The sequence below is a fragment of the Rousettus aegyptiacus genome, unplaced genomic scaffold (assembly GCF_014176215.1).
Source record: "Rousettus aegyptiacus isolate mRouAeg1 unplaced genomic scaffold, mRouAeg1.p scaffold_m13_p_8, whole genome shotgun sequence".
Classification (NCBI taxonomy): Eukaryota; Metazoa; Chordata; class Mammalia; order Chiroptera; family Pteropodidae; genus Rousettus; species Rousettus aegyptiacus.
This window is the reverse complement of record NW_023416311.1, coordinates 22,487,819-22,507,893: the sequence shown is the minus strand read 5'-3', so window position 1 is coordinate 22,507,893 and position 20,075 is coordinate 22,487,819. Positions and strand designations below refer to the sequence as shown.

Sequence of the window (20,075 nt, the reverse complement as noted above, 5' to 3'; positions counted from 1 at the left end):
ATTACGATGTTTCCCTGTTGGTTTGGGCCGCTTGTATGTGTTTTTTCAAAGGTGAAATGTAAATGGAAGAAGCAGTGGAGAGGACATTTTTTAACAAAGGAATTGAAAGCAGAGATGGCTTCTCCTTTTCAAAGCGCCTCTCATGAACGCACACCGCCTTGTGATATATTTAGTTTAACACTTTGGTATTTTGCACTTCACATCTCTTTTCTTGCTTCTTTTAGTCTTTTGCTTTCTTTTGTCCTTGCTTTGATCTTACTATGGAATCGCCTTTAAAATGCTTTCATAAACAGCAAAAACATCCCTTTTTAATCTCTCCTATTCTTCTTGAAGTTTTCTTGTTCTCGCCTCTTTTTTGTTCCCATAGTCAGAAAATGTATTATTTAATCCACAAAGCTGAAAGATGCTCAGAGAATAAAATGTGCACTATAGCCATCTCCCGTGTTATTTCGTCATGCATTTTTATAGGTTCACTTCCTCTCCATAGACGTTGTTAAGGCCAGAATTTCAGAGCTGGACAGGCCCATGCAGCAGAGGTTGGGCCATGGTCCTTGTGTCCCTGATGTTCCTTCAGTTTAGTGGGACTGTCTGGAGGGGTTTGAAGCCCAGCAAGTTCTCCTGGATGCCCATCCCTTTGAGCCCCTCAATCAGCGCTAGTGGTCTTCTTCTCTGGAGAGGGCTGAGCACTGCCAGAGGACAAATGCCTAGAAAGCTGCCTAGAAAGGTAGATGCATGTGCTGAGCTGACAGCAATAGTGTGGGTGCCCAGAGTTACAGAGAGAGCCAGTTCTAGGAGGAGCCTGGGTCTGGCCTTGACTTCTGACGTGCAAGGTGCAGTTCCACGTGGGCAGATGATCAGCTTCAGATTTCACAGCATCACATCCATGGATGTCAGGTGGAATGACCAGGAGTGCAGGAATGTTACTTACGGGCTGTGTTAACTTTTGGTGAGGTACTTACCCTCTCTATGCCTCAGTTTCCTCTTCCATAAAATGGGGCTAATACTACTCCTTACCTCACAGAGTCATTATAAGGGTAAAAGAGTTGATATAGGTAAAGCGATTGCAACAATAAGTGACACTTAATTAGGACTCAGTAAATGCTCAAACAAAAATTGTAGAATATTATGAGTTTGCAAGATAGATTGTCTTCTGGTTAAATATGAAAAGGGAACTAATCTGAATAGTGTTTTGGAACATTTCATGATTAGTTGACATTTTTAAGTCAGCTTGGTTAGCAATTTTGGTATATAAATATTTCATTGTAGATACAGACTGGCATAGTATTTAAAATGTTTGAAAAGTAGTGATTGTCAGCAAAAAAGGAACTTTGCATTCATGAAGTCAGCCTCATGGGATGTACTGGCCATGTATCTAACAATGAAGTTCATGCTGTGGGACCCCTTCAAGGCCCTTGGGGAGGGAAGAGGAGCTAACAATGTGTTCACACGTGCATTGTTTTTTATAAAATTTACAGTAGAGAGATTTTTTTTTCTTTTTCTTAAAGAGGACCCTCTAAATTATATAAACTTCAGGTCTTATAAAGCCTGGATTCATTTCTGGAACTTTCTATCTCCATTTGACAGATGAGAAACTCAGATGTTGCATGTACTCAGGTTTCTCCACCTTCCCTTTTTTAATTTTAAAAGATAATATTTTTTAATTTAAATTTTTTAATTAAATAAATTTGATGCGTAACATTGTGTAAGTTTAAGGTATATGGTGTGTTACTTTGACATATTTATATATTGTAATATGATTGCTAGTGTAGTGATGTTTATCATATTACATTATTATAGATGTTCCTCGACTTAACAAATTGAGTGACTTCCCAATAAACTCATTGTAAGTTGAAAAAATCTTGTCAAAATGCATTTAACATACCTAACCTACCGAACATCATAGCATAGCCTAGCCTAGTAGAATGTGCTCAGAACACAATCCAAAAAAACGTTAGCAACACAGTATACTATCGAGTATCAGGTGTTTATCCTGCTAATCCCATGGCTTCTTCTGCAAACGAGGGCTGATTCATTGTGGGTGGGGTTAGGTGGGGAGCGAGCTCTAAGCCAGAGCCACTCAGAATGATTCACCAGAACAGCAGTACCAAGCAGACCCTAGGAGCTAATTAGAAATGCAAGTTCTTGGGTTCACACGCCAGACCTACTGGTGATTCTGGTTCAGGTTAAAGTTTGAGTAACTCTCACATAAACTTAGACTGATTCTCCTGAGTTGTCATACCTTCAGGGAGAATTAGAACATGCAGTAAGTCTCATCTTCAAGACTTGATGAATGTGAGAGTTGAGAGGTACAGACATGGCTCAACCCTAGGTGGCGTGGCGACTTCCAGGCTCACATCTATGTGGCACTGGGGTTCATGCACTGGTCTGGGGGACAGTTGGAGATGAGTCTGCTTGGTCAACACTTGCTTCTGAGTAGGGCTTAAAGACAAGGGACTGAACTGATGGTTTCTCTAACATCATTGAAAGTGTGAGATCTAAATATAATTTTATAATAATGTTTTTTGCTTTAGTCCTCAGCGTAACTTTCTTCTTTTCAAAGTGCATTCCTTAAGCCGAGTGACAAGTGTTTCTTTTATTGTTAAGAAGCAGGTTTATCTCTCTGTCAGTCTCTTCTGATCACAGGGTAGTATTTGCTTCTTTCTGTTGACCTCCTCAGATGCTGTTTTCCAAAACCTAAGAAGCACAAAGATTCCCAAATGGCTCTAGACCGAGTTAGTATTGGATTCTATAAACTTTTATTTTTTGTGAAAATGAGTTTTTGTTTTCTTTTCTCAGTTTGTCAGTGAGAAAAATCTTAATGTAAAATGTTTTTCTTACTGTTACTATATGTCCTAGAATGGTTTCATCAGTTAAGGATGACAAAAGAACAGGGACACATTGTGATGAGTGTGTCATTTCTCAGCACTGTCAGGCTGGGGACTTGTTTCCTTCCATGGTGAGCCTGAGGCCTTGTTAACCAAGGGTCCTCAACTTGGTTAACTTGTGGACTCCCTCATTTTAAGGCAGTTTCCAAATCGCAACACACCAATGCCCTCAGGCTGTCACAGTCATGTTCCCCCAGGACCAGCCTTTCTGGAAGTCTCTCCTGAGCTCTCTTATTCACCCTCCTCTCTCCATGTTAACCTGTTCCCGCAGAGCTCAGATGCACCCAGAAGGGCATTCCTTTTCTCACAAATCTCAACAGGAGCCTACTGCTTGCTTATATCAATGGCCCATTCTCAACTCTCATTTTCTCTAATGCATTTGATTTTCCTGACATTGGACACAGAGTAACTCTATGAGGATAAGAATTGTGTCATTTCCAGCCATGTAGGTGCTCCGTAGATATTTGTGAAATGATTGCATGTATCCTTCTTTTGTAAACTCTCCCCTTGACATGATTCTGTTCCTGCAATGCTGTTTCTAGCCAGTCTTATCCTCTAGCTTGTCTACTGCCTCCTAAATGCTCATTTCCCAAAGTGCGGTACTAGCCTTCTTCACGCCCTCTCCTTGAGCTCTCACCCTCTCATATGCCATCATCTCTCACCACTGTGTCCTCGACCCTTCGTGCCTTTTCTTTTCACCTCTGGACAATTATCTTGGTTCAGTAGTCTACCCTTGAATGTTTTCAGGCACTTCAGCCTGTCCACGGGTGAACTCACCACTTGTTCTTCCACTTCTGTTCTTTTTCTGTTTTCTAACTAATGGCATCTTCCCAGTGACCCAGACACGAGTGAATCTGTGACCTAAGTAGATCAGTTCAATGCTTATGTATTTTGCTTTGTGCGTATGTGTTCCGGAATGGTGAGAGCACCCATTCAAACTTCTGCTTAACTCAAACACCACCCACGAACACCCCCAGCCAAAATAATTTCTCTTTCTGTGGACCCCTCATAGCACGTTCCCTCTATGGCCATTTCTCTTTGGTCATTCATTTCATTTTCCTTGTTTTACTGAATGTTGCAATTTTTGAGCATGTCTCATCTCCTTAAATAGATTGTAAGCATCTTACAGAGCACTTGTGTTTGAGTTGATTTTGAATCCATGCAGGGGCCCAATCCAATGCCTTATGGGGTGTTAAGTCACAAGTAGAGGCTTGAACCCCACTAGCTGTGTAGTGGCATATCCCTCAATGTTTCCATAAAAGCTCATAGGCCAGTTATGTTTGCAATGATGTGTCCATGAACTATTTAAGAGTAAAGCTGGTGTCACCCCTGTACAATGAGCCCCAGACTTTAAAATGATGTTGACTTGCTAGAAAGACAAGCTGTGGTTACAAAAATGACCTATGTTAATGATATTAATAGACCAATTATTATTAGAAATGACATTTATTGAACGCATGTCATTATATGTAACATTTCATTTGTTCTTAATAGCTGTAGGCTACTACTAAATGCTTAGGCATTATCCTTTTATCCCTTTACGCTTTTCAAAGCCCTTTAATGTTCATATCTCAGTAGCCTTGAGATGTAGAAGGGCAATGGTAGTGAACCACATTCTCTTTTGTCAAACCTGTAAATGCTTGTCCATCTCTTTCCCCTGAAGTCTCATTTATAACCACTGAACAAATGAGGACACCACTTCACACTTACACATGGTGACTGGCATGTCCAGGAGCTGACATCAGGTTACTGGGCAAAGCCAAAATGGGGCCCCAGGATACCTGGCAGCTAAGGGTTAATAATGCCTTTGAGTCTTCTAGCATGGCACTCAGCATTCAGCTCTCAGAATGTTCTCTCTGAAATTATGGAGAGTCCCAAGATTCTTACTATCATGAGCCAATCCCAGTGAGTAGGCAGGATCCCATTGTACATTGTACCATTCCATGATGCTGTGCTCATGCATGGTCCATTGCCTCCCATGGCATGTCCCTTTGTCCCCTGCTTACTCGTCTAGCACTAATGGGTAATAAATTTTTTAAAAAAGAAAGAAAAATAGGCATGGCCTGCCTAACCTTCTTGCTAGAACTCTTGTTCCAAGAAACTTAATTAACACATAGAGAAACCTAGCCGATGTGTATTAGATGGTTTCTAGAAGCTGAATATTCATTGGGCCACCCCAGTCCAATTTGCTTGTTTATTTTTCTGATTTATGGTGAGAGAAGAATCAGAGGGTCCTCAAAGCTTGGCTTCTCCATCAGCCTCCTTATCAACTCTGAAATGATGGCAAAGATGGCATACTGGCAAAAACACCAACATAGCTAACTGATTGTGTGCTAAGCATGTGCTATGACTGTCCTATGTATTTCCAGCTCATTGACTCTCAAAGTATGGTTTCCTATACCAGAGCATACCCCCTCTTGGGTCTTGTTAGACACACAAATACTAGGGCTCATCTCTAGATCTTCTGAAAATGAAACCGTGGGAGAAAAGCTGGCAATCTGTTTCAACACCTCTAGAAATACTGATGTGCCCTCCAGTTTGAGAATAATAGTTTAGTATATAGGCCTATTTTTCCGTCTTGTCCATGGCTTCCTCAGGCAACCTGGGCTGCTCTGAAATCACCGTTCAAGTGCCCTAAACCTATATGGAAGGAAAGAGGGAAATGTTTACTATGGCTGGCTGCTCAATGTTGAGCATTTACACAATGCCAGGGATAAAATTAGGCATCTATGTGTATTAACTTGTTTAATGCTCACCACAACTCTATGAGGTCCATATTATTATCACACCCCTTTTGTAGATGAGAAACTGAGGCACAAATTGACTGGCTTAATTGCCCAGGGTCACCCAGGTAACAAATGGTAGCACTAGGTTCTGAACCTGAGGTGGTCTGACTCAGTCTGAACTTGCAACCACATGTTAGAGATTTCAGCGCCCTCCCCATGCAGGCTCCATTTTTTTTCTTTTTTCCAAATGAATATCACTTTGTATGAGTTTGGAAGGGTCGCCATAACAAAATACCATGGACCGGGTGGCTCAACAGAAGTTTATTTTCTCATGTTTCTGAAAGCTGGAGATCAAGGTGTCAACAGAGTTTCTCCTAAAGCTTCTCAACTTGGTATACAGATAGGTGCCCTCCCACTTTGTCCCCATGTGGCCTCCCTTCTGTGTGCATGCCCCTGGTGGCTCTGGGTGTCCAAGATCTCTTCTTATAAGGACATCAGTCAAGTTGGATTAGGCCCATCCTAACTACCTCATTAACTTAATCATCTCTTTTTTAGGTCTTATCTCCAAATATGGTCACATTTGGAAGTACTGGGGCTTAGGGCTCCAACACACAAATCCGAGGGACATATAATGCAGCCATAACATTCTTGTTCCCCTACAGTCCACACCTTTGGCTGACAGGAACTATATCATGTCTCTATACCCTTGGGAACTCTCTCACCCCCATCCATCTAAACGCCTCATCCCCTGTATTTTTTCCAAGGTCATATGGCTGCATCATTCTCAGAGAAAACAGCCAGGACCCAGGGAGGTCGCCTCTATACATGTTGCAAATATATGGCTTTTATTTGCCAAAAATTGCCTTGTATAACTAGGATGTGAAAGGTTTGCACAATATCTGTAAATATAGCCTTTCTGGGTGTGCGACCAGAGGTAATAATGTCTCTTCAAGTATTGTTGTGAACCGCTTGCATCTAAATCACCCAGGCTGTTCCTGGACACCATGAGTGACCTACAGCATGAGGTTTTCTAAGGGCAGATCTTTGGAGTGTGTGTATCTCTGTCAGTCCTTCCTAGCCTCCTATATTTGGAGAATCTCATATACATGAAGGTATCAACCTTTATGTCTGTGAAGTTAGACACATTTGGTCTGTATTTCAGATCTTCCATTACTAGGTATGTGACCTTGGGACAAGTTAGTATCTCTGAGACTGTTTCTTAATTTGCAAAGTGGAATTAATCTAGGTAATTAATGGAATTAATCTAGCAACCTCCTAGGGTTGCCGAAAGGATTAAATTAGATCATATAAACAAAGCACTTTATACCACCTGCTTCTTGCAGAGGAAGTGTGCTGTCTCTGCTAGCATGACTTCTGCCACCATGGCAGCATTTCCACTATTAGGTAAAGGTTTTTTTTTTTTTTTTTTTAACCAATCCTGTTAGCATTGCATCTGGTGCATGACTGTGTCTGGACCACTCAGGACACACTGTAAGAACCCATGTATGTGCAGATGGAGACACTCACATAGCAGCTGATAAACAGGACCAGGGGACAGTGGGAAAACAGGAATGCTGGCCAAGGAAGGAGCACAGGCCACAAAGAAGAGAAATCTCAGGGGACATCTGCCAGTCTGCAGCAGTGGGGTCTAAAAGCCAGACCTCAATTCTATCCAGCTGTATGCCTTGGACTCTGGAAGAACATATTTGCTCTGGACTGGTGTGTCAGAGATTTTTTTGACTCACACTGCTGCCTGAGTTGTCTTTTCTATTAAAATTAACACAGAAACATTTCTGCAATCTCTTAACTTCTTGAAGATTTGGTTGCATCGCAGTGGGTTGGACGCTCATTTGAAATGGCATGTTTATGGACCTTCTTGTGTCTTGTCACTTGTAGAGGAGCTGAAGGCCCCCTTGGAAGAGTATGTCCACAAACGCTACCCAGGACTGGTAAAGGTGGTGCGCAACCAGAAAAGAGAGGGCCTGATCCGAGCGCGCATCGAGGGCTGGAAGGCGGCCACCGGCCAGGTCACTGGCTTCTTCGATGCTCATGTGGAATTCACCGCTGGCTGGTAGGTCACAGGCTGATGATCCCTAGCAGCATTTAGGACCGAGAGTGTGGTCAGGAGGGGCTAGAGTCTAGGAAGTAGGTTACTTAGGCTGTAAAGATGGAGAAAAGGATGTTTGAAGAAAAAAGTGAGACTATAGTCTAGGATAAAACTGAGAAGCTGGGAGAAATTTATCACTGTCTACTCGATCCATCATTGTCATCGTCACATGTCCCTCGTGGTTCCTCATTGTAGGGCAGACATGGTGTCTCAACTTTCACTAAGTTATGCTGCAGTAATAATCTCCAGCCTCTGTGACTGATGACAACAAAGATGTATGTCTTGTCCAAGTGGCAGGTCAGCTGCAGGTTGTCTGTGCCTCTGCTCCATATACCTCTGCATTCTGAGACCCAAGGAGCACTCCTGTCTAAGACACACTATTTTTGTGGCTCAGAGAAAAGAACAACAGATGAACATTACAATGGTTATGAATGTTTCTGCTCTGATGTGACATCATCACTTCTGCTCACTGATCAAAGCAAGTCTCATGTCCAAGCTAAACATTAACTGGGGTTGAAGGAGAGAGTATACACCTCTGGAGGGAGACACTGTAGGCCACATGGTAGCAGGCAATATGTCTGGGAGGGGAGCAAATCACTGGGACCAGTCATACGTTCTATAACAGACTGGGAGATCAAACTCCTCACTTCAGCAGCATTATTTGAACAAAGTCTTCTGTCCCCATGCTCAGTAACTTGCACCACACAAAGGCAGGCTGAGCTGGCTGCTTCTATATGCACATCACCACACCAGCCTGGGAGAAACATTGTGCATTCAAAGAGGCAGTGGAGCTTTGGAGTTGGGTCTGAAGCCAGACCATCTGGGTTAGAAACTTGGTTCTGCCACCACCTGGCTATGTGGCCTGGAGCAAGTGACTTAACCTCTCTGGAACTCAGTTTCCTTATTTGTAAAATGGTAACCATAGTATCTATCTCATAGGATTGTTGTAGGATTTATATTAACCGGCACATGTGACATATTTAGAATGATGCCTAGCTCAGAGTAAGTGATTTATAAATACCGGCTATCATTAGCTCATTAGGAAAATGTGTGTCCAAAGATTAGTAAAGGCAACGTGCAGTCAGTGTGACTGGAATAAGGTGAAGAAGATGATCGAAGAGTTGAGAGGAAGGAGAGAGCCTTCCTACTGGGAGAAATTAGGGAAGCCTTCTTGGAAGAGGTGGCAGGTGATATAGTAACCCTCTGGAGGTGACCAGACTTCCTGCCAGTGACAAAGGGCATTCCTGAAGGACAGCAGCATGAGGGAAGACTTGGAGGAGACAAAGTGCTGAAGCACATCTAGAAGCAATGGAAAGTCCGTCCCATTTGGCTTTAGTTTAGATTGTGTGTGCAAAAGTATCGGAGGCAGTAAATGGCCCAGCATATATTTTATTGCTCGTTTAAAATAGAAGGATAAGGTGAGCCAACAGGTAATTCAATAGCTGCAAATGAAAAGGGATGGGATGTAGGCCGAACATTCTCATTATTCTTCCACATAATGCAGAGGAACGGGGTTTTCACTTGACTCTTTTACAAAGCGTGCGCTCTATGCTAAGCAGGGATATTAATGCCCTGGCTTGTGGGAGCCATCTTCTCCTTCCAGAATATGGGGAGTGATCCCTTCCTACCTCTGCTGCAGAGACACACACTGGCAAGGTGTCTGCCCATCTGCTTTTTCCTAAGCCAGCAAGACTGTGCTTCGAACCCTGAGCCAAGTCCCTGCTTTCTCCTGCTGCAGCCCTGAGGGACAGGCTAGCTAGGAGGCAGGATGCTGCCTGCGTTTGCATTTAATTCATTCTCGCCTACCATTGCTAACCAATTCAATTAGATCCCTTTTAAGAAATCAATTAAATAATCAATTAAAACAACTGAAATAGTCACACACACAAAGAAGCTAATGAAATGCTTATTAAAATCAGGCCATCAAAAGTAGAAGTGACCTATTTTGGGAAAGGGAATTCAGCTCCCACAGAAAATGCATGCGGCATCTGCCAGTGCCCTGAGGGGAAACTGAAAACACAGTGCAAAAATGTAATGTAATGCAAATCATAGCGTCCAGAAAGCCTTGCTTTGGCCTACACAGAGGTATAAAAGACAAACCTGGCATTTCCTGGGGAGAGGACTTCCTGTTGTGAATTCTCGCTCCAGGCCTCCCCTGCAGGCACCAGCATGCTGCCTCCCAGAGCTGCGTGATCCAACCCGGTGGCCACTCTGGAGCCTCGGCTTCTATCTGAATTCCAGCCTGCTCATGCCCAACCTTTAGCTGCGTTGCTTCTTTTGGTTCCCTGTGGTCTCGGGGTCTGTGCCAGTTGAGGTGTGGGCTACCTCAGGAGAGAGATTTTATTTCTGCTTCTCTGTGTTTCAGGGCTGAGCCGGTTCTCTCCCGAATCCAGGAGAACCGGAAGCGAGTGATCCTCCCATCCATCGATAACATCAAACAGGATACTTTTGAGGTGCAGCGGTATGAGAACTCGGCCCATGGGTACAGCTGGGAGCTGTGGTGCATGTACATCAGCCCCCCAAAAGACTGGTGGGACGCCGGAGACCCTTCTCTCCCCATCAGGTTGGTGGGACACAATTCTGGCGGCCATTGAGTCTCAGAGGACAAAGGAACTGAGGGAGGGAAGGGAGGAGAAATGCCTGGGGGTGCAGCAGCCTGTGTAAATAGCTGCTTTAGGAATTTTGGGTGTCGCACCATCACAGTTTTCTTGCTGAGGAGGGACATAGCGCTTTGCTCTTTTAGCTAAAGTTTTCAAAGACAGCATGTCAAACAGCGATCCTGGAAGATGGAGACTGACAGCGGTGCTCACACTTCTGGCTCTTCCTCCTATCTCATGAACTGTGCTCAGGAGCTTTGAAGTACAAAATTGAAAACATATTAATTCCTGGGGCCCTTTCATACTTGCAACTTTTATTATCACAGTGCTTCCCACCCTTTTCCATGATACAGGAATACGTAGAAAAAGAAAAATTGGTGTGACACCTAGGGTAACTGAGGGCCTCTGGGCAGCTCTGTAAGATAATTGTCCTTGGTCCCACCCAGCTTCCACTGGAGATGAGGAGATAGTACCCATGGCATACCAGTTGGGAAGCTCACATCTAAAGGACGATGAATGAAGTAGGTGGATTTTGATGCCATGTTTGTTTCCTATGGGTGTTGTAACGAATTATCACACACTTAGTGGCTTGAAGCATGCACATTTATTCTCTTACATTCTGAAGGTAAGAAATCTTAAACAAGCCTAACAGAGCTAAACTCAAGGTGTCTGCAGAGTTGGATTCTTCTGGAGGCTCAAGGGGTGAATCCATTTCCTTGCCTTTTCCAGCTTCTAAAGGCCACCCACAATCCTTGGTTCATAACTACATCTCATCTCCCTCCCCCTGCTTCCTTCATTAGAGGGCCTTTTTCTTTCTTGCCTATCTCGCATAAGGGCCCTTGTATTGACATCTGGGATCCACATGAATAATCCAGGATGATCTCCCCTTCTCAAGATCCTTAACTTAATAACTTAATCACATCTGCAAAGTCCTTTTTTCCATATAAGGTAGCATTCACAGGAGGAATTCTTTTTTGGGGGGGGGGGGGAGGCATTGTTCAGCCCAGCACAACTGCTCTGATTTTCAATTAATATGATACTTAAGTATAGTTTAGAACTTTCTGTGAGTTCTAGTTGAGGACCAAACTGACCCTTAAAATCTTCATGGTTCTGTCTTACGTTAGAGGAGCGGGGAGAGGTGTTCTTACTTCGCCCCAGTTTTAGGACAGTGTTTGTTTTTATATGGAATAGTGGAATAGGAGTGAGAACATCTTACAGGTAGCCATGAAGTTCTTTTTCAGCTTGCTTTTTTTTTTTTCTATGAACAAGAGTAAGATTGTGAAATGTACAGACCTCCCACTCCATATTCTTTTATTTTCCTCCTCAAACCGAAAGGTGAAGAATTGCATTAGAGTAGAGCTACCTATGGGAAATCTGTGTAACAAAGAAGCTGGTTCTTTGGGTCAAAAAATTCCTCAGCTGAAGATGCCTCCATGGCTCAGTTCTCATCCCAACCTAGACGTTCAGTGTCTTAGTGCCATGCTGCAGGGCCATACTCTTAGCTCTCTGCAAATAATTGTGTCGGCTATGCTAAGATATTTTCTGAGAACCAAAGCATAACCTTCAAGATGTTTAAAATTTAATGGGTGAGATACCACCTCACATCCATTAGCAAGGCTACTAAAACAAAACAAAACAAAACACAAAACAAAATAGAAAATAACAAGCATTGACAAGGATGTGGAGAAATTGGAACCCTTGTACACTGTTGGTGGGGGCATAAAATGGTACAGCCGCTATGGGAAACAGTATGACAGTTCCTCAAAAATTTAAAAATAAAATTATTACATGATACAGCAATTTCACTTCTGGATATATAGCCAAAAGAGTTTAAAGCAGAGTCTCAAAGAGATATTTGTACACCCATGTTTATGGCAGCATTATTCACAAAAGTCACAAGGTGGAAGTCCCCCAAGTGTTCATCAACAGATGAATGGATAAACACCATGTGCTATATATATACAATGATATTATTCAGCCTTAAAAAGGAAGGGAATTCTGACACATGCTACATGTATGGATGAACCTTGGTAATGTTATGTTGAGTGAAATAAACCAGCCACCAGAAGACAAATGCTATACAATTTCACTCGTGTGAGGTACTTTACAATAGCAAAGTTTGTAGAGACAGATAGTAGAATGATGGTTTCCAGGGGCTAGGGAGAGGGAGGAATGGGGAGTTGCTATTTAATGGGTATAGAGTTTCAGTTTTGCAAGATGAAAAATGTTCTGGAAATTGGTTGCACAATAACATGAATGCACTTAGCACTACTGAATTGTACATATAAAAATGGTTAAGATAGTACATGTTATGTTATGTGGTCACCACAATTTAAAAAATTAATGGGGAGTGCTTAAAGATTTTGGTGGATTTTGGTGCCATGGATTTTGATGGGATGAAGGGATGAAGTTCAAATGATGAACTGACAAACAGTGAGCTTTGTAGTTTTGGCCAAATGATGCTTCCTTCCTGACATACAAGAAGGCTGACCTCTAGCCATGATAAATAAGGGAGTGAGGGTGTGGCAGTAGCATTAGCAACAGAGAGACAGTGCTTTGGGATGCTGAGAAACATGGCTATCCCTGCATACATAAGACACTAAAATGAAAATTAAGTTTGTATTTTATGAGTCATGGTAACATTAATAGATGATTAATACACATTTTAAAAGGACTTGAGAAAAGTCATGGTCATGAATCATTAATTTACATGCATCTCTGATGTACAAAATATAATCACATACCAATGATCTCTTTTTAATGTATCGTAACATAAAATGCTTAATTTGTTAACAGTCGATGGAGAGATTTAATTGTAGGAATGCATTTTTATGGTCCTTCTGATGTTGTTAAGCAGATACAATGTAATTCTTAAACGTCAGGACATGGTGTTTTTCCCTTCCCACAGTGATCCCCAATATTTTAATAGTAACGATTGTATTCTGGTAAAGGATGGATGAGGAGAACTTTTTCACAATGCAAATGGCATTAGATTGGACTAGTCTTTAGATACAGAGTCTTCCTGGTAGGCAACACAATAAAGGAGATTTTACATTAATGGAATTTATATCCTCTATTTTAATTCTTTCCCTCTTTCTTCCTATGTATCTTCTGCCTGGCAAACAGCTATTTCCCAAGGTTATCTGTTTGTCTTCTGTTCTTCTTTGTCTACACCAGTTTCAGGTGTAGAGAGTGGGCAGGTGTCATTAAAGAGAGCAGGGCCATGTGTAAGAGGTGGAGATAAGGACTGAGAACACATGCCGCCAAAGGAAGTAGCTGCTGGCAGTCCCCATGATGTCGATGGGGAACAAAGAGCCAGCATCGTCAGGTCCTCGGACTCTTAAGAAAAGATACCAATCCAGACCATTTCATAAAATTTCCTGAATTCTAAATGTTGGCAATAAATCCCTCTTCTTCAAAACTACAAGTGCCAAACATTTCTAGACTGATCTGACCACCTGGGTCCCCAGGATTTGGTCTTTGCTCTATGTGTGTTCATTTGGGGACCTCTGTGATTCCCATGACAGCCTTACTCTATGTTTCTCACACTGGGAGCTGGAGGGACCTGTGATATGCGGCATTATGGTGGGACTGAGGGATTTGGGGAAAGTGTGACTCAAAGTCATAGGAGAAACATGGCTGGACTTCTTGGAGCTTGAGTTAAGCCATGAGAGGTCCCCTCCTGCCTCCATTGTGTGTGTTGGGCCTCAGCTTGCTTCTGAGATTCTTAAGTGAAAGACTTTGAAAAGCATTGACCCAGCTCTCACCTTCGTGCAGAGAAGGCTTTCAAATCTGTCTTAAACCCCAATTTTCCTCCAAAGAGGCATCATCTCCAATATCACATCAACAACCTATTAGACCAGTTGAATTTAAACTTTTTTGAGTCAAGGATGTCTCTGATAATCTAATGAAAGCCAGAGATCATATCACCCCTGAACATTAATAAATAGACAGAATTTTGCATATAATTTCATAAAATTTATGGGTACCTTAAAGCCAAGTTCCTAATGATCTGCAGGGCTTATATTCAGAATGACTGCTAGATAGTTCTCCTTGGCTCTCCCAATTGAAGAGTCTTTCTTTACCATTTTTATTGCCCACCAGTCTATATGCTTTATGAATCCAGGTTTGTAGCTATTTTAGTTGTATCCCCAGTGCCTAATGAGTACCTTGCATTTGGTAGGCATGCTGAAAATATTAATTGAATGAATGACTAGATGAATGACATCTGAGTCTCAGAAGAGAGGACAAGTCTAGTGAACCATTTAAAAGAGGATAAGATTGCCCAGAGATACATTGGAGTAGGAGAAAGAAAACACCAATATTTTGGGGATGAAAGGAGCCTTCATGAAAGAGACTAACAAGTCATGAATGGTCAGAGAAGTATGAGGACATCCAGAGCAGTGGTGTCATAAGGTTTCAATAACAGAAAGACTGAAAGTACCTTTTGGTTTAAGGGAATGGCTCATCATAACCTTAGTGAAACCATTTTAATGAAGTATGTGAGTCTGAAGCTAGATGGCAGTGGGTGGAGACATGAATGGGACATGAAGAATGAGGAAAGTGAGTGCAGATTTATTTCTGAGATGTTTGGGGGGCAGGACTTGGAGAAGGAGAGGGGCAGAAACTGCTGAGGAAGGTACAAGATTGAGTGACGTGTTTTATAGAATGGAAGACACTGAGCAAGTACCTCTAGCACAATTAACAAATAGAACTCATAGTTTATATTTATAAAACCTCAATTGCTTTGGTTTCTTCCTGCTGCATTGAATTTGTTTAATACAATGAGTCCTTCTCTTGCCCCATGAAAACTCCAGCAGATCCCATAATGTTTCTTATTGTTCTCGGGTAATGAAAGTCCTAGGGTCACTTTAAGTCACAAATTAGCCTCATTTTGTTATTGAAATTGTCCTCCTCTCCCCTAACTGTGGCATGCTGCTCACTGACCCTTTGCAGTGGAAGAGAGGCTGGAGCCTTATTCTTTCTCTTCCTCACTCATCTTTCCCTCAGGAGATGCATGTCTATTCCCGCCCAGGGCCAAGCAAGGGGTGGGAGAGGGGTGGGGGGGCGCGGACAAAGGAGAATAGGAGCATTCTTGTTTGATTGACTTATGATGTATTTGTGCTTTCTGGGGCAGCAGGTGCATAAAGCTGGTTCTTTCCTGTGGCACATGGAGGGTTCTTCTTATGGCTCAATGGAGGCTATCGGGAATTGGCACCTCCATACTGCTTTTTCATGGGGGTAGGATCTCTCCCCTCAGCTGGCCTCTCCCAGTGCTCCCTCCAGTCTGCCTTCACATCCACACCCTCTTGCTGCTAGGATCTCACACACCAATAAACCACTACTTCCCCCCCCCCTTAATTAATTAATTTATACATGTATTTAAAACATTTGTTCCTTCTCAGCTTTATTGAGGTATCATTAAGAAATAAAAATTGTATACATTTAAGGCACAACATGATGTTTTGGTATACATATATGCTGTGAAATGATTACTCTAGCCAAGCTAGAGTAATCACCTCACAGTTACCTTTTTTTTTTTAAATAGGGAGAACACTTAAGATCTACTACTTTAGCAAACTTCAGGTAACAGTATATTATTATTATTATTATTATTGTTGTTATTATTATTATTATTATTATTATTATTATCACCAACTAGTCACCGTGCTGTATGTTAGGTCTCCAGAACTTAAATACCTTAAAACTTGAAGTTTATACCCTTTACCACCATCACCCCTTTCCTGCCCTCATGCCCTGGCAACCACCACTCTAATCTCTGTTTCTATGAGGTTAACTTTTTTAGATTCTACATATAAATGAGATCACGCAATACTTGTCTTTCTATTTCTGTCTCATTTCACTCAGCCTGTTTTCCAGGTCCATCCATTTTGTTGCAAATGGCAGATTTCCTTCTTTTTAAAGGTTAAATAGTATTCCATTGCGACTGTATGTACCACGTTTTGTTATACATTCCTCCATTGATAGATATTTATTTATTTTTCTATATCTTGTAAGCCACCATCTCAAACATTCTTTCTTTAATTTTGTTTTGTTGATAATTTTTTTAATTGTAGTAAAAAACACTTAACAAATTTTACCAGTTAATCTATTTTAAAGTATAAAATTCAGTGGAATTATGTTCATAGTGTTGTCCATGCTTCACCACTAGTTCTAGTTTTTTTTCATCATCCCAGAGACCCTTTGCCCTTTGAATAGTCATTCCCTATTCCTCCCTCCAACTCCTGACAGCTACCAGTCTACCTTCTCTCACTATGGATTTGCCTATTCTGGGCAATTTATATCAGGTGTACCATATAGTATGTGTTTTTTTGTGTCTTGCTTCTTTTACTTTGCATAAAGTTTATGAGGTTTTTTCATGTTCGTACACATAGTATGTATCAACACTTCATTTCTTTTTGTAAATGAACTTTTACAGTGACTACTTTTAAAGTGGCCACAGGTCAACATCTCTTCTGGGATGCATATCTGGTTTCCAAGATTCACACACCTTGGTCCTGCACGGGAGAGAAGAGACAACTTCTCACACAAGGAGGGGCACTCCCTCTGCTCCACAGGCCACTTTTCCTTTGCTAAGATGACTCAGGCACCAGGGAGGATGTTTCTCCACTGCCAGGAGCACTGAGCACCAGACTTTGGGTCAGGTGGTAGTATCCTGCCCCCTCTCCTTGGGGAGCAGGACTCAGTACAGCTCACTCCTGGGAAGCTCTCCCAACACATTTCTCTCCCAGACTTTACTCACTTGCCCTCATTAGTCGGCTAACTGGTTTTGGTTATCTGATTTGAAAATGTTGCTTGACCTCTTTAAATATAGTACCTATTGTCTGAATGTCCTCAGCCTAAATGAGAACATGAAAGGTCCTGTTTCAACACAGTGCATACAGCTGAGGGCATGCAGCAAGGAGACAGGAAAGGTCTGAAGCCATAGAAGAGAGAGCTGATCAGAAAAGAAGGATCCTGAAGAGGGAGGGGTGGGTGGTATCAAGAACATGAATAGTAGTTTGGTCTTGAGGAACAGGAAGGGAGAACTCATGCTGTACGACCCACATTTCACCTGTGAATTAGGAGGAAATCACTGCTAAGAGTCAGAGTTAGGCCTTGGATAGGGTGCTACAGAAAAGTGATAAAGATCTGGAATAATTGCCTAGAAGAATGGCAACCGGGGAGCTGGCCAAGAGCACAAAAACTAGTCGATGAGGGTCTAGGAAAATAAATTTCCCATGAGGATTTCTTGAGAAAAACTAGGAATTCAGTTGTCAAACTTAAATTTTGTTATTTATAATACTATGTGAAAAATAATAGGAAAGAAAAGAATGAGGAATATACTGTATTTAGTCCGAAGTCATCTGGTTGGGTATACCATGAGTTCATAGAAACCTGGCTTAGATTAGCATCCTTCGGAGGTCTGCATCACTTGGGAATCACTCATCTTCACAGTTCTTTCCAGCCGTAAAATCCCTTGACTTTTATTTACCACAGGAGGGAAAGGTCTATGGTGTCATCGAGATGGAACACTTTATAGCACATGGCTTTCAGGGCACTGGCAGAAAGCTGAGTCAGGCCTCTCCTGTGAGGTGCCAGTGGTGCCTGTCTGCTCTGTGTTAGGTGGCCCTGTAATTAGTGACATTACTCATTAGTAACTAATTGAAACTGATGATTAACAATTAGCGATCCTTAATCCAACATATAATTTGATAAAAATTATAAGGTACAGGAGCCATTATTGCCTGTTAGACAATTTTATTTGAAAGGGCTGTCCTGGATATGTATAGTTGCTGGGAACTCAAATTCTGTGCACAAATGTATGTAAAAGGAGATTATTTTTTTCCCACTATAGAGGAATATGACTAACTTACACAGAGGAAATCTTTAAGTGAAGTATTGAATTTTCTTAGACTTTGGAATAGAGATAGCTTCTCTATGCAGCGTTTGGGCAACCCAAGTCCACTAGATTAACTCTTTACTGCACAGTGAGAATGGGTTGTTTCAGGCCTAATGAGGAGACTAAAGATAGTGAATGTGCATTTTAAAGTAGAGGGGAAAACGGTACAGGAATGGTAGAGGACTGAGAAGACCACCTTATAGAGCTCTCTAAAAGCCAAAAAGTGGAAGCTAGACTCAACCCACTAATCCAATGAAGTTGACTGAAGTGAATAAAAAGCTAATTAACAGAAAGTAAGTAGTGGTCACCTAGGTCTGGAGGGAGGCATGGGGAGAAGAATGACTGCTAACGGGTATGGGGTTTTTAGGAGAATGATAAAAATATTTTTAAATTGACTTGGGTGATGATTGCTCAACTCTGTGAACATACTAAAAACTATTGACTTGCATAGTTTAAATAGGGAATTGAATGGAATGTGAATTCTATCTTAGGAGCTGATGGCCATCAGCAGGTGGCAGATGGCCAATCTTACAACAAGATGAAGACAGTTAGGATTGATTCTTGGCTCAGAGTCATGTGTGGTCCCTCTTTCATGGAAAGTGGAAGAGTAGCACAGAGTATGCCAGGCAATTTAACTGGTTTCTAATTGCAGAGCAACATAATTTGTCATGGTAGAGTCACAAGCAGGGATTCAGAAACCAAGGAACACACTGGGCAGAAGCTGAGCATTGCACAGAGCTGGACTAACTGGACCAGTACTGTTAATGCACCTGGGTTATGTATGCAATGCTGGCCAATTGCAGCTTGTTGTGTGTAAGGACAGTTTGAAAACCACAGTGGTTTGTACTTCTTTTTGGGTATAGGAAAGGAGAGTCAGAAAAGGAATCTAGCTCAGGGGCTAGGTGAAGCCTGTCACAACTCAGGAAGAGAAAAATCATAGTGGAAAACCTAAACATTTTCCACCTTTTCCTGACTTCCAGTAACCGAAGAATGATCTGTTCAATTTTACCACCAATAGGGTCTGTTTCATTAGGTGAGTCACTTGCCATTTGTGCAAATAAGCTTTTAATTTTCTTATCCATAAAACCTACCTAGCACTTAAAGGTGTAGTATTTCAGTAGCAGAAAATTTCCATAACAAGGCATTTGGTCCCTTAGATTAAAATCACTAAGTGTAAAATCTCTGAAGTAATGGCATGAGGTGTTGTAGATAATCAAATGTTTCAGTTAATAGAGTTCTACTACAAAAGCAAGACACAAGGCAATTTACAGTTAATAATAAAAAAAAACCTCCGCAAAACTCTGCTTACTTTCTTCCTCGGAAAATCCTGGAGGAGCCCAGTTGATAGTAGGTCAATAGTGGTTGACTCAGGGGTTTCCTATCACTCCAAAAGAAATATCATTATAAAATAGGATCAGGAATAGCATTTCGCTCTATGGTGTTGCCTTTGTTCAGCTCTTTGCTTCATGAGCGTTTATTAATTCCTATTGTTTAATAACCTCTGTTCTAAGCAAAATGGAACATACTCTCCTTGTGTTTCAGTCTTCCTTAAATTTATCATGTTTGTACATTTTTAAAACCCAAGATGAGGTATCAGTGAATAAAAATGGCTGTTGGAGAAGCAAAGAATGGAAGTTTGCCCTTCTGTAAGATTGTCTAATGGAAGACATGTCCCTTTCTTTAAAACATTTGCTATTAGGTCAGTTAGCTGGGAAGAATACTTAGTAATGATCACAGTGTTTCTCAAATGGCCCCAAGGCAGCTCCACGATGGAGTAGAAAGAACATGCCCAGGATCCCAAGACTTGTTTTCTGCTCTAGATATGACCACTTGCCTTGAGCTTTAGTTCTCTGTAAA

The 20,075-nt window shown here is 41.7% G+C and overlaps 1 protein-coding gene across 1 annotated transcript in view; it reads left to right on the top strand.

Annotated features, from left to right (window-relative positions):
* Positions 1-20,075, top strand: part of GALNT17 (polypeptide N-acetylgalactosaminyltransferase 17) — a 407,486-nt gene that overhangs the window by 193,973 nt on the left and 193,438 nt on the right. The window contains exons 4-5 of the mRNA XM_036226062.1: positions 7,508-7,682; positions 10,084-10,281. Of these exons, the coding sequence (XP_036081955.1) occupies positions 7,508-7,682; positions 10,084-10,281 (373 nt within the window). The remainder of the gene's footprint in view (positions 1-7,507; positions 7,683-10,083; positions 10,282-20,075) is intronic.